General features: G+C 35.0%; 2 protein-coding genes across 2 annotated transcripts; both read right to left on the bottom strand.

Moving 5' to 3' along the window:
- Positions 1–5,585: 5,585 nt before the first annotated feature.
- Positions 5,586–8,093, bottom strand: LOC135837761 (G-protein coupled receptor dmsr-1-like). Its single transcript, XM_065353143.1, has 2 exons — positions 6,797–8,093; positions 5,586–6,683 (listed from the first exon to the last, which is right to left on the bottom strand). The coding sequence occupies exons 1-2, from the start codon at positions 7,438–7,440 to the stop codon at positions 6,260–6,262; spliced, it is 1,068 nt and encodes a 355-aa protein (XP_065209215.1). The 5' UTR covers positions 7,441–8,093; the 3' UTR covers positions 5,586–6,259.
- Positions 8,094–10,553: 2,460 nt separating this feature from the next.
- On the bottom strand, positions 10,554–12,419 carry LOC135834519 (probable G-protein coupled receptor 139). The gene is made up of 2 exons (XM_065348447.1): positions 11,406–12,419; positions 10,554–11,329 (listed from the first exon to the last, which is right to left on the bottom strand). The coding sequence occupies exons 1-2, from the start codon at positions 12,362–12,364 to the stop codon at positions 10,900–10,902; spliced, it is 1,389 nt and encodes a 462-aa protein (XP_065204519.1). The 5' UTR covers positions 12,365–12,419; the 3' UTR covers positions 10,554–10,899.
- Positions 12,420–13,070: the final 651 nt, after the last annotated feature.

Genomic DNA, 13,070 nt, shown 5'->3' with positions numbered 1-13,070 from the left:
TGTTATCTCTTTTAATAGAAATATCACGTGACAAATACATCGGCATATTGAGCAAGATACCCGTTATGTAAACAGCAGCAACCACATTTCGTGTAGTTTTCATATTGCACCGAGGCCATCCTGTGAGGGGATGCACCACAGCTATGTATCTCCATATGGCCAACATCACCGTGAGGAACGCAGATATGAAGTGAAAAGTGGTCCTAAAATCGTGGCAGGTGATGAAAAGTAATGCTTGTCCGTAACTTCTTTTTCTACCAACGTTGACATTGCGTTCGGTAATGTGTAGCCATGCCATTGGAATCAGTGTTAATAATGTGAGAAAATCTACCAAGGATAGATTTGCGAATACCAGGTTGATTTGTGAGCGCATGCTTTTCCTTGTGAATATCACCAAGTTGAGTAGGTTGAGAATTAAACCAATTATGCATGTTGGCATATCAATGTAACCGCTGATATTCCCCTTGTAGTATATTCCAATTGTCAGCAATGTTTGTCCACAGAATGGCTCTCCAGCCGACATCTTGGCTCGGTGTTTTTATCGTTTTTTTTTTTTTTATTGAATAATTTGATATACTTACTCTCTGTGATTGCAATGTTTTGATCGATGGTTTTGAATTTCTCAACACTTTTGGTTATAAATTCACGCAACGTTTACTACAACATAATCATGTAGGTAGGTAGGTACATTTAATCTACTTACTATTATTTTAAACCACTCAGAAAAGAACACAAATTTGCAATTAGCTCTAGTAATATACTGACGAATTAGTTTTGACATTTTTAGATTACTGAGCGCAGTTGACTGATTGTGATTTCCGATATTGAAATTTTTGTTTTAAATTATACTTACTCATCCTGCGATATATGAAAAATATCATCGCTGCTGTATCTAAACTCGTATCCACCATTTTAAATTCCAAGATAAAACATTATTTTGTTTTATGTTTCAATTTTTAATCTGTGTTTTTGTCATTATTTTAACCCGCAGGACAGGAAATGTTTTTCCGGCACTGCAGAAGTGATACACAGTTTACATTTCCTGGAACAGAAGTGGGAATCTTTTCTTACTTCTGGTCGTAGTAATGTAATGAACAATTTCTTCCGTTTCTACCGTCCTGTTTTACCCATTAGTGGCTCAAGTTGAAAAAGATCAAAATTTATTTTTCTAGTTTTGAAATGTTTCTAACTCCTCCTCCTCATTGTAACATTTTAATGAAAATATGTCAATTTTCAGAACATCGACATTTTGAGGAAAGAAAATTTCTAGCGCGTGCGGGGATTGATCCACAGTCCCTGCGTTGGGCGGTCGCTTAACTCACTCGGCCACCTCGCAGCTTATTAGATTAGAGGTTATTTTTGCATAAATGTTATCAATTTTTGGACTTGGAAAAATTTTTACTCACTGGTGCAATTTAGAAAATACTTGGTTGCTAGATTGCTTCTGTTTAGCATGCGAAAATGCACATTTTTAACGTGATAATGCACGCTTTTACACCAGTCCAAAATCACGCATTGTTATGCATGCTTTTACCCTACTGACAAGAAAAACGCAGTTAAACACTTAAAACTGAGACCGCGTTTTTTGGTGCGTTTATGCCCGGTGTAATTGTGTAAATGCCGTGCGTAATTGCTTTTATGAAAGACCCCCTGCAGTGTGAGATGGTATAAACACAGTGCGGATGCAGTGGAAAAACGCAGTCTACTTCAACAAAACTGGTTTCAGGTAGAACATTGTGACAGCGGATTTGAAAAAAGCTAGTGGATTTGATAAAATGCGGGCGTAATAGCTGAAAAGTGAGACTAAAACGCGTATTTTCTTGTCAATAGGGTAAGCATAATTTTGTCAATATGGTTGGAATCAACAAATCACTCGAAAACGACTGAATCACGTTACTGAACCATATCATATGATACACTCCCCAAAATGAGACAAAACAATATATTCAATCCACCAATTGAAATAGTTTTTGTAAAATGATTCATTCGCAAACGTTTTTTCCTCAATGAGCAAATCATTCGCGAACGAATGAAAAACCAAACAAATTACAATCATCAGGTGCAGGGAGAGATGAAATTATGAAACTTGACACTTGACAGATTTGACCTTATCATGAAAGACCGGACTTGATTCGTTTGCAAATGATTTGCTCAGGAGGAAGAATCGTTCGCGAACAGGGCTGTTGAATTACCATAATTTATTCGCTGGTAAAATACGGCGGTAAAATATGGTAAAATACGGTATTTTACAGGATTTATGGTATTTTACTAATTTGAATATGAAGATTGAAGAGTTATTTTTTGTAGTTTGACTTCGAAGTTCTGAACTTCTGACCTGCCTCTGAAGTAAATTTTCATCTGTTTTAGGTGTTATTAAAGATTATAGAAAATTTTCCATGGACATTTTTTGGAAATTTATGGGGAAAATTTTTGGTAACTTTCAAATCATAAATTTCCATGGAAATTTGAAGGAAAGATGAAAAAAAAGTGTTAATTTGGCTTTTTTGTAAATTATGGTAAAATACAGTAATAAACTTTTGTTAAAATACCGTAAAATACGGTAAAATACCGCCGTAATTTACCAACATAAATTACCTTACAGCCCTGTTCGCGAATGAATGAATCACCGAAGAATTGAATCAAGTGTAAGGTAAAGTACCAGTTGCGGATATCGACACCAGTTATGGATAATCATTTTGTATCGCTAAATGTGACCAAAAAAAAAAAAAAAATGATATCTTCTTCTTTGTCATCAGGTTAACATGTGTACAGCTTTACATCGTGATTCTCAACTCCGAAGTCCTAATAAAAAAATTCTGAAATAAAAGTGCAAAATTTTCGGTGATTTTCGAGGTGTTTCATTTTGTAAAATTTTGAAAAAATGGAAAAAGGTAAATAAATTTGTTATTTTTTGCGGTTGATGGACTATTCTGATAGCAAATAAGTCAAAGAATCCGTTTTTGAGGGTTTCAAAATTTTTCGCGAATGTTTAGTCACATTGTTACATACTTATTTGATGAGGTATAAAATGTGTGATAATTGAGCATGTTTTCAAATTTGGAGAACTAGTGTGGCTTAAACATTACTTATTTATGGTGTAGACTGTATTTCGGGCAATTTTTTTTCTAAATTTGAAAAAAAATTTCTATCCTCAAGCGGGACCTATCCGCAACCGGGCCCCAAATTTTTTAGTTCAGACCTATCCTCAACCGGGCTTTCATTTTATCGATCAATTTAGAGAAAATAGACGCATTTGGGCGCTATGGCCAGTTGAAATTTGATGTTCATCATAGAGTATGCTGATTTACTCACTTATTTAAGTGTTCTAAAAACAATTTTTTCTTGATTTTTTTTTTTTTTTTTTTTTACGTTTTTATAGCCTTGATTGTTCTTAATTACAATAAAACACGTTTTATAGCAAAATAGCACAAAATTTGAACTTATTCCAGATGGGGCCCGGTTGCGGATAATGGATTTTTCTATCCTCAATTGGTACTTTTTTTTTCTTGAAAAACTTGGAACCAAAAAATTTTTTTTCTGTTCGGACAAGATAGCATGATAGTTTAGGGTGTATTCAACGCGTGTATTTTTTTTCATAAGAAATGGTTGAATTATCCGCAACCGGGCCCGAAGTCCGGTTTCGGATAATTTGAGGGTTTTTTGGATGGCTCTGTAAAATAGAGGTTTCGATAAAAAAAATTGTTTTTCATATATTTTGTGCAGAAAGCTTCACTTTACACATACAAACCATCAGATTGGAAAAAGGTTCAAAATTGGGCCCAAAAAAAATTGTTGAAAAAACCTATCCATAACTGGTACTTTACCTTACATAAAAACGACAAAACTCGACAATTTGTGAGGTATACGGATGGCCCAACTGCCTAAGCATTTATTAATTTAATCATTCCCAAAGGGTGGATTACGCGATCTATTCTCCACCCATTCGGACCGGTCTCTCACATAGAGGGCGCAACTCACTGGCGCAAGTGTGCCCATTGTTCTAGAGTTCAGACAGGGCTTTTTTCTTAACCCTTTCTTATCAGTTGTATTTTACCAAAATGTTTGATTTACAAGTTAAAAATGAAAATATGATTTGGTCATGATTAATATGCAATAATAATCATAAAAATAATGTACTTACATCGAATTATTCATTTCAGTTTTAACCCTTGAAATTTTTGCTTTTGTAAATGCTGATAAGAAAAGCCCTGTCTGAAAAATGTAAAAATTTGCCAGCTCACTAGCGCTATCTACGTGAGTGCCCGGCCCGAATTTCTATACAACTTCCCTCTATACTGGAAGTATGGTAACGTGGGGGAATTGTATGTGCGCGATGTACTTTGGTACATACGAGTACAAAGTGCATCAAGAAAATCAAGCTCTTTACTTAGCACCGGAATCTCAAGCTCTCTGGAGTTGAGTTGATGTGTTAATCATTTCGGCACAATACTCGTAGATGTTTAAGACCTAGGTTCCTGCCTATGTCTTTCTTTTACCGTTTGTACCACTTTTAGCATGGAAATATCGGTCATTAACGTAATAAATAATTTCTTGGTTTAATGATCCCTCTGAGTTGTTTTTGTTCCCGGGTATCGAAGATAACTCCGATTTAAATAATTCATCGAAATAATGCGTTTAAATTTATCATCAGTCCTGTCGACGCCTCTAGTAATAAAATACCTGGTAGACGACTCGGTGATTCAGCCGGAAGCTCTGGTTCTAATTCGGGGTATTTTTAGAGTAGGTACTATTATCCGGCAACTACAAAAGCATCCTCGAGGATCGGTTTGAAATTCATTATCCACATCGAAGAACTTGATGAATACTTTGACTGCTTGAATGCTTCCTTGAAGTAATTCCATTTGTATAGGTCACATGTTACAACAGACTAAAAGTACCTACTTGAGAAATGATTCATGCAATTTTTTAGCTCAAAATTTTCATGAGACGCTCAAAATAAATTTTCATTGAGATTTTCGGTTTTCTCGCGAAATTTTAACCCACATTGATAGGTCACATGGTCACGTTGTCAAAATGTTGTACATCCTGTTTTTTTTTTTTTTTTTTTATGAAATGGCCCGGATGCATAACTTTGAAAATTCCCTGCGGGTCATTGTGCCGGCCGTTTTTCACAAAGTTGGTCTATATCAGCGTGGGATGAATGGATGCAATCATGTAGGTGCGTATTTTTCGTCCCGAAGGCCGTATTGCTTCCACAGAGTCGTTTTTATGCGAAAAAGTGCCGAGTCCCCTCTACCAAATTAAAAAAAAAATTGTGTCTTTTTTTGTCCCCAAAAACAACCAACTCAAATAACACTTTTTCGCGCTTGGACTGTAGACTAACAGTACCTATCGTTCAAATAAAGTTGTCACATTTTGAAAAAATAAAATTCGTATTCATTTATTTCATCTGACCAAATCCAATGGGACAAATATGCTGCAGTTTAAACAGCTCTGATAGAGACTAATTAACCTATTTGATGATATTAGATGAGATCAGATCCGCAGAATATTCTGGATCCAATTTGATGGGATCAGAGTTGTCATATGATTAGATCTAAAATACAATTTTCAAAATACACGTATCAAATTCAATCAATGTTTATTTCTGTAACAGGCAGCATGTGCTGCATTTACAAGATCAACTTACAAGCTAGGTGATGTACAGCATATGTATAGACCTAAATAATTAATCAGATCTAATCCCCCCCCCAAGAATAATTCTCCCCCCTCAAAAATAGTTACTTTATTTGCTTTAAATTATTTCTAGCATTTTTTAGATATTTTCTTTGACGAATGTATGTACCTATACTTACTTTAATGAGAAAAAAATGTCAATTTGAAGAAGCTTCAGCGATGACACAAAATCAAAACCCGTGAAAATAGGCGTGAAAATAGTTTTTGCAGCTTCAAAGGGGTGAGGGGGGGAGGCGAGAAGAAGTTGAAAACTTAAAACTCTCCAGAGGAACATTTAGGTCTCTCCCCACTTTTCTAAGTTCAAAAAAACACAAAGCATTCATTTTTCTCCCATACAAATTGTTCTAGGACACTGATTTTTAGTTATGTTATGCCAATTTTAAATTTATATCGATTGATTTTTGTCGCTTCTCTGCACCCCCCTCCCCACAAATATTTAAAAACAGGCCAATTTCAGATCAATGTCGTCCCTTTATGTATGCACTCAAATTTTTTCAATTCAACGCCAAACCAAGACTAAGTATAAATACCGAATTTGGGCGGTTTTCATTCTTCGTTAAGCTTAACCAGTTTCAGGAACTGTGTCCGTTTTTTTCGTATTACTGAATGCAATTATATCTTCATTAAGAAATGAACTGCCATCCTTTTTGAACAGGGATCCGAAAGTGATTCGAAAATTTTGACTCATGGTGTAATATAACACAAATGTGACTGACATATTAATCGCAGTCAAAGTACTAAATATTGCTCTCAGGCCGAAAAAACATTCACGATTATAAACACTTCTATCATAAATTATGGACATCAAGTAGAGTATTCCAGACGGGACCTTTGTAATAAAAAATAATACTATTACTATCAACAATATGATAATTGATCGATCGTTTTGGTGTTTCAATTTGAGCTTTCTTGCGTAATTTTGTACATTTGAAGATGGAGTTGATTGTTCTTGACATTCTTTTCTCGTCATTAGGACCACAACCAGTCTGAAAATCACGGACGAAATTAGATAAGTATATTATGTATTTTGTAGTTATGTACATAGGTACCTATTCAACACCATGCACCTATTTATTGATTTTGACTAATAATTACTCACTTGAAACTGAACATCGGCAGCAAAACCGATGGCAACAAGTACTGCAGCACTCCTTTGATTGCGAATGCGGTTGTGAACAGAATAGAATCTCTTTTGAAACCAGGTACGTAAACAATCGTATTGTTATCTCTCTTAATAGAAATATTACGTGACAAATACATCGGCAAATTGAGCAGGATACCCGTTACGTAAACAGCAGCAATCACATTTCTTGTAGTTTTCATATTGCACCGAGGCCATCCTGTGAAGGGATGCACCACAGCTATGTATCTCCATATAGCCAACATCACGGTGAGGAATGCTGATATGAAGTGAAAAGTGGTCCCAAAATCGTGGCAGGAAATGAAAAGTAGTTCTTGTTCGTAACTACTTTTTCTATCAACGTTGACATTGTGTTCGGCAATGTGTAGCCATGAAATTGGAATCAATGTTAATAATGTCAGTAAATCTGCTAAGGATAGGTTTGCGAATACCAGGTTGATTGGTGAGCGCATCTTTTTCCTCGTGAATATCACCAAGTTGAGTATATTAAAAATCAAACCAATTATGCATGTTGGCATATCAACGTAACCACTGATATTCCTCTTGTAGTATGTTCCAATTGTCAGTAATGTTTGTCCACAGAATGGTTCTTCAGGTGACATCTTGGCTTGGTGTTTTTCTGTCTTTTTTTAATTGATGAATTTGATATAATAGGTACTAATTACTTACTCTCTGTCATGGAAATGTTTTATTCGATGGCGTTAAATTTCTCAACACTGTTGGTTATAAATTCGCGCGACATTTACTACAAATTATCATGTTAGGTAGGTACATAGGTAGGTATCTACTATTATTCTAAACACTCAGAAAATAACATAAATTCGCAATTAGCTCCAGTAATATACTGACGAGATAGCCTTGACATTTTAGAATTGCTCAGCGCAGTTAACTGATTGTTATTTACGATATTGAAATTATATTTTTAAATTATAATTACTCATTTTGCAATATATGAAAAATATCATCGCTGCTGTATCTAAACTCGTATCTACCGATGAAAATTCCACGACAAAACATTAATTGTTTTACGTTTCATTTTTGCGCCGCGTTTTTTCTCCCAATTTATTCAGAAGTCATTGTTTCAACCCATAGGACTAGAAATGTTTTTTCCGGGCACTGCAGAAGTGAACCAAAGTTCACATTTCCTGGAAGAAATAAAGTGGGGAATCCTTCCTGACTTTTGGTCCTCGTAATGTAATGAACCATTTCCTCCGTTTCTTATGTGCTGCCGAAAAAATATTTCAAAAGATCGCAATACCTTATTTCTCTAGTGTTAGGAATATTTCTAATTCTAACTCCTCCCCCTCATGGCAACATTGTGATGTAAATATGTATGTCAATTTTCAGAACTCCGACATTTTGAGAAGAGAAATTAGGCACTTATAGTTTCTAGTGTATTTTTGCAAAACTGGAACATTCGAAAAAAAGTCGCTGATGGCTGGGAACCATCTTCAGTCCACTCAAAACGTTGAAATTGAAAATTTGCTGGTGGCGCGAGAAATGATAAAAATTATACGAAATAGTTTACAATCGATTTTGTAAAGTGATTCAATTCAATACAAGGACCGCAAAGAACAGGAGGTGAATAGTGTAATATTCGTCAATTTATTAATTTGAAATCCTGAGTGGTTTGTTCATCAGTGGAAAAGAATCATTCGCGAACGAATGAATTTCTGAAGAATTGAATCGAATCAGGTGCGTACATAAGAATGATAAAACTTGACAATTTTAGTTCAATCATCACACAGTGGACTTGATTCATTCGTGAACTGAGAAGGACATGAATCACTTCTGAATCATATCTGATAATACACTTTTCAAAACGAAACGAAACAATATTCAATCCATCAACGGAAATTATTGTGAAATGATTCATTCGCGAACGACTTTTCCTCAACGAGCGAATCGTTCGCGAACGAATGAATCACTAACAAAATCACATCAGGTGCAGGGTGTAGAGATGAAATGATGAAATTCAACAGATTTGGCTTCATTCGTTCACGAATGATTTGCTCAGAAGATTAGAGTCATTCGCGAACCAATAAATTGCTGAACATGAACAAATCATATAGGTAAGGTTTAGGTATATGAAATGCCAAAATGCGGCGATTTTTATCAAGTATGATCATCAAAAACTGGACTTCGATTCGTTATTGAACGATTTGTTCGGAATCGACAAATCATTCCAGAACGACTGAATCAATTACTGAATTATGTCGCGAACGATTTTTCGGTTTTTCTTTTTTCCTCAACAAGCAAATCGTTTGCGAACGAATGAATCACAAAACAAATTATATCATGTGCATGGTTTATAGATGAAAATAAGATGAATATGAAACTTGGCAGATTTGTCCTTATCATGAAAAACTGGACTTAATTCGTTCGTGTACGATTTGCTCAGAGGATAAGAATCGTTCGCGAACGAATGAATATCTTGAGAATAAAATCAGCTGTGCATGAAAATGGCAAAACTCGACAATCGTATAGTCCGATCATGATACAGTGAACTTGATTCGTTCGCGAACGATTTACTCAGAATCGTCAAATCATTCTAGAACGACTGAATCATATCAGATGATACACACTTCAAAATGGAACAAAACAATATTTAATCTATCAATGGGAATAATTGTAAAACAATTTATTTAAAAACGATTTTTCTTCAGCGAGCAAATCGTTCGCGAACGAATGAATCACCAAATAAATCACATGAGTTGCGAGGTTTAGAGATGGAATTATGAAACTTGACAGATTAAGCCTTATCATGAACACCCGGACTGTATTCATTCTCGAACGATTTGCTCAGAAGAGAAGACTCGTTCGCGAACGAATTAATCTTTGATGAATTGAACCAACAATTTTTGTTCGATCATCAAACAGTGGTCTTGATTTGTTCGCAAACGATTTGCTCAGTATTGTCCATGTCAAATCTTTCGAGAACGAGTGATCCACTACTGAATCATATCAGAATTCAGATGATACACACCCCAAGATAAAACTGGAAAATATTCAATCGACTAATGGAAATAATAATTGTGAAATGATTCATTCACGAACGATTTTCCCTTAACGAGCAAATCGTTCGCGAACGAATGAATCACCTAAAAAAATCACATCAGATGCAGGGGTTAGAAATGAAATGACGAAACTTGACAGATTTGACCTTTTCATGAAAAACTGGTCTTGATTCGTTCGCGAACGATTTGCTCAGAGGAGAAGAGTCGTTCGCGAACGAATGAATCTATGAAGGATTGGGTCATGTGTGCATGAAAATGACAACACTAGACAATTTTAGTCCAATCATCAAACAGTGGACTTGATTCGTTCGCGAACGATTTGCTCAGTAACGTCAAATCATTCGCGAACGATTGAATCACTACGGAATTATATCAGATGGTGCACGCCAAAACAAAACGAAGAATTCTTCAATCCATCACATATCCATTGGATATTTTCAAGTGATTCGTTTGTCAACGATTCTTTTCTACTGAAGCCAATCGTTCGCGAAAAAATCAAATCAAGTACCGATAGCTGAAACGACGATACTTGACAGTTTTAGTCCTATAATTTAAAAACTGAACTCTGATATGCTTGCGAACGATTCGCTCGAGAACGACTGAATCACTACTAAATCAAATCAAATGTTGCACTTAAACAAACCAAAAAATTCTTCAACTCATCAACTTACCATATCCATACAAATTTTGAAGTAATTCGATATGTGAACGACTTTTCCCGACTGAGCGAATCGAATGAATGAATCACTAAGGAATCAAATTGAATGAAGATGCCGCTACAAAATGATAAACAAAATTATTTATTAAGATGAATATTACCTACAATTTTTAAAGTTTATACATGAGGCAGATTTGTACTTATTATAGTCTGATAAAAAAAACATACTAAAAATTCCACGCTTTGAGTGTTGAGCTCTCTAAAATGACATTTTTGCTCATTTTCTCCACAGGATGGATTCTATGTGAGTGGGAAGATAGAATGGAACTCAAAAACTGCCAAATTTCAAACTCATCTGACTCTTAAAAAATTACCTTCGCTAAAATCTAACTAGTTTCTAGACACGTGTCAGTTTTTTTCGTATTACTGAAAACAAAATATATATTTCCATTTTGAAATGGAATATCATCCTTTTTAAACAAGGATCTCAAAGTGATTCTAAAATTTTGACTCATGGTGTAATATAACACAAATGTCACTGACATATTAATCGTGGTCAAAGTACTAAATATTGCTCTCAGGCCAAAAAAACATACATTATGTGAACTATTCGGTCCACCATAAATTATGAACATCAAGTAGAGTATTCCAGACGGGACCTTTGTAATAAAAAATAATACTATTACTACCAACAGTATGACAATTGATCGATCGTTTTGCTGTTTCAATTTGAGCTTTTTTTCGTGATTTTGCGCATTTGAAGATGGAATTGATTGTTCTTGAGATTCTTTTCTCGCCATTAAGACTACAACCAGTCTGAGAAAACCACACACACAATAATTAGATATTTTGTAATTACTCAACACCTTGTAGGTCTAGAATAATTACTCACTTAAAACTGAATATTGGCAGCAAAACCGATGGCAGCAAACACTGTAGCACTCCTTTAATTGCGAATGCAACTGTGCACAGAATAGAATCTCTTTTGAAACCGGGTATGTAAACAATCGTATTGTTTTTAATTGTAGTGGTGATATCACGTGACAAATACATCGGTATATTGAGCAAGACACACGCTATGTAAACAGCAGCAATCACACATCGTGTAGTTTTCATATTGCACCGAGACCATCCTGTGAAGGGATGCACCACAGCTATGTATCTCCATATGGCCAACATGACGGTGAGAAATGCAGATATGAAGTGAAAAGTGGCCATAATATCATGACAGATGATGAAAAGTAATGCTCTTTCGTAACTACTTCGTCCCTCAATATTGACATTGCGTTCGGTTATATGTAGCCACGAAAATGGAATCAGTGTTAATAAAGTGAGTAAATCTACCAAGGATAGGTTTGCAAATATCAGGTTAATCTGCGAACGCATGTTTTTCCTTGTGAATATCACCAAGTTGAGTAGGTTGAAAATCGAACCAAGTATACATGTTGGCATATCGATGTAACCGCTGATATTCCTCTTGTAGTATGTTCCAATCGTCAGTAATGTTTGTCCACAGAATGGTTCTTCAGGTGACATCTTGGCTTGGTAGGTGTTTTTCCTTATTTTTTGTTCTGAACAATCTGATACCCGCCTGTAATGACAGTGTTTTGATTGATGATGTCCAATTTCACAACACTTCAACACTTTTGGTGATAAACTCGCGCGATGTTTACAGAAAATTATTATGTACCATTTTTTGAAAATAATTAATTGGGTAGATATCAAAACAAGTGAACACGTTTTTGAAATTTTAATTTTATGTAAACATAGAAAATACCCATAGGTACCATTTAGTAACAACATAAATTCGCTATCAGTTCCAGTAACATACTGACGAAGTTGTTTTGACATGGTTGAATTGCTCAGCGCAGTTGACTGGTTTCCGATATTGCAATTTTAATTTTAATTATAATTACTCATCCTGCGATATCTGAAAAATATTATCGCTGCTGTATCCAAATTCGTACTCACTATTCGAAATTCTGCGGAAAAAACATACCTATTTCGTTTTTTTTTTCAATTTTTCTCTCATGTTTTTCACAGAAAAAAAGTAAAAATCATTATTCAGTTCGCAGGACGGGAAACGTATTTCCTAGAACTGAAGTGAGGCATCTTTCCTTACTTTCAGTCCTAGTAATGTACCTACCCAAGTACCCAATGTACCATAGTGGTTCATAGTTGTTGAAAGGTTGGTGTGTAGAGGAAATGAGTCGGAAGTTCAGTTATGTACATATGTAAGTCGTAAGTCAGTTAACTATTTAAAATTAAAAAAAAAAAAAAAATGAAAAAGAAAGAAAGAAGTTCAAGTGGTGACAAAATATTTAAAGATGATCGCAATACTGTTTTTTGTAGTTTTGGAATGTTTTTACCACACTTCCCTCTTCTCAAAACATTGTAGATCTCAAATACGTACTCGTGTCTCTTACTTCCAGATCCATTTCAAATTTTTCGACAAAAAATTCTCGAATATGTACCTAAGGCAAATTTGCATTTGTTTTTAAATTAAAAAGAGCAGAATTTTAATGCGTGATGCAATACTTTTTTTAAAAAAAAATCA

The sequence above is a fragment of the Planococcus citri genome, chromosome 2 (assembly GCF_950023065.1).
Source record: "Planococcus citri chromosome 2, ihPlaCitr1.1, whole genome shotgun sequence".
Classification (NCBI taxonomy): Eukaryota; Metazoa; Arthropoda; class Insecta; order Hemiptera; family Pseudococcidae; genus Planococcus; species Planococcus citri.
Note: the sequence above shows the minus strand (reverse complement) of the source record. Positions and strands in the feature narration are given on the sequence as shown.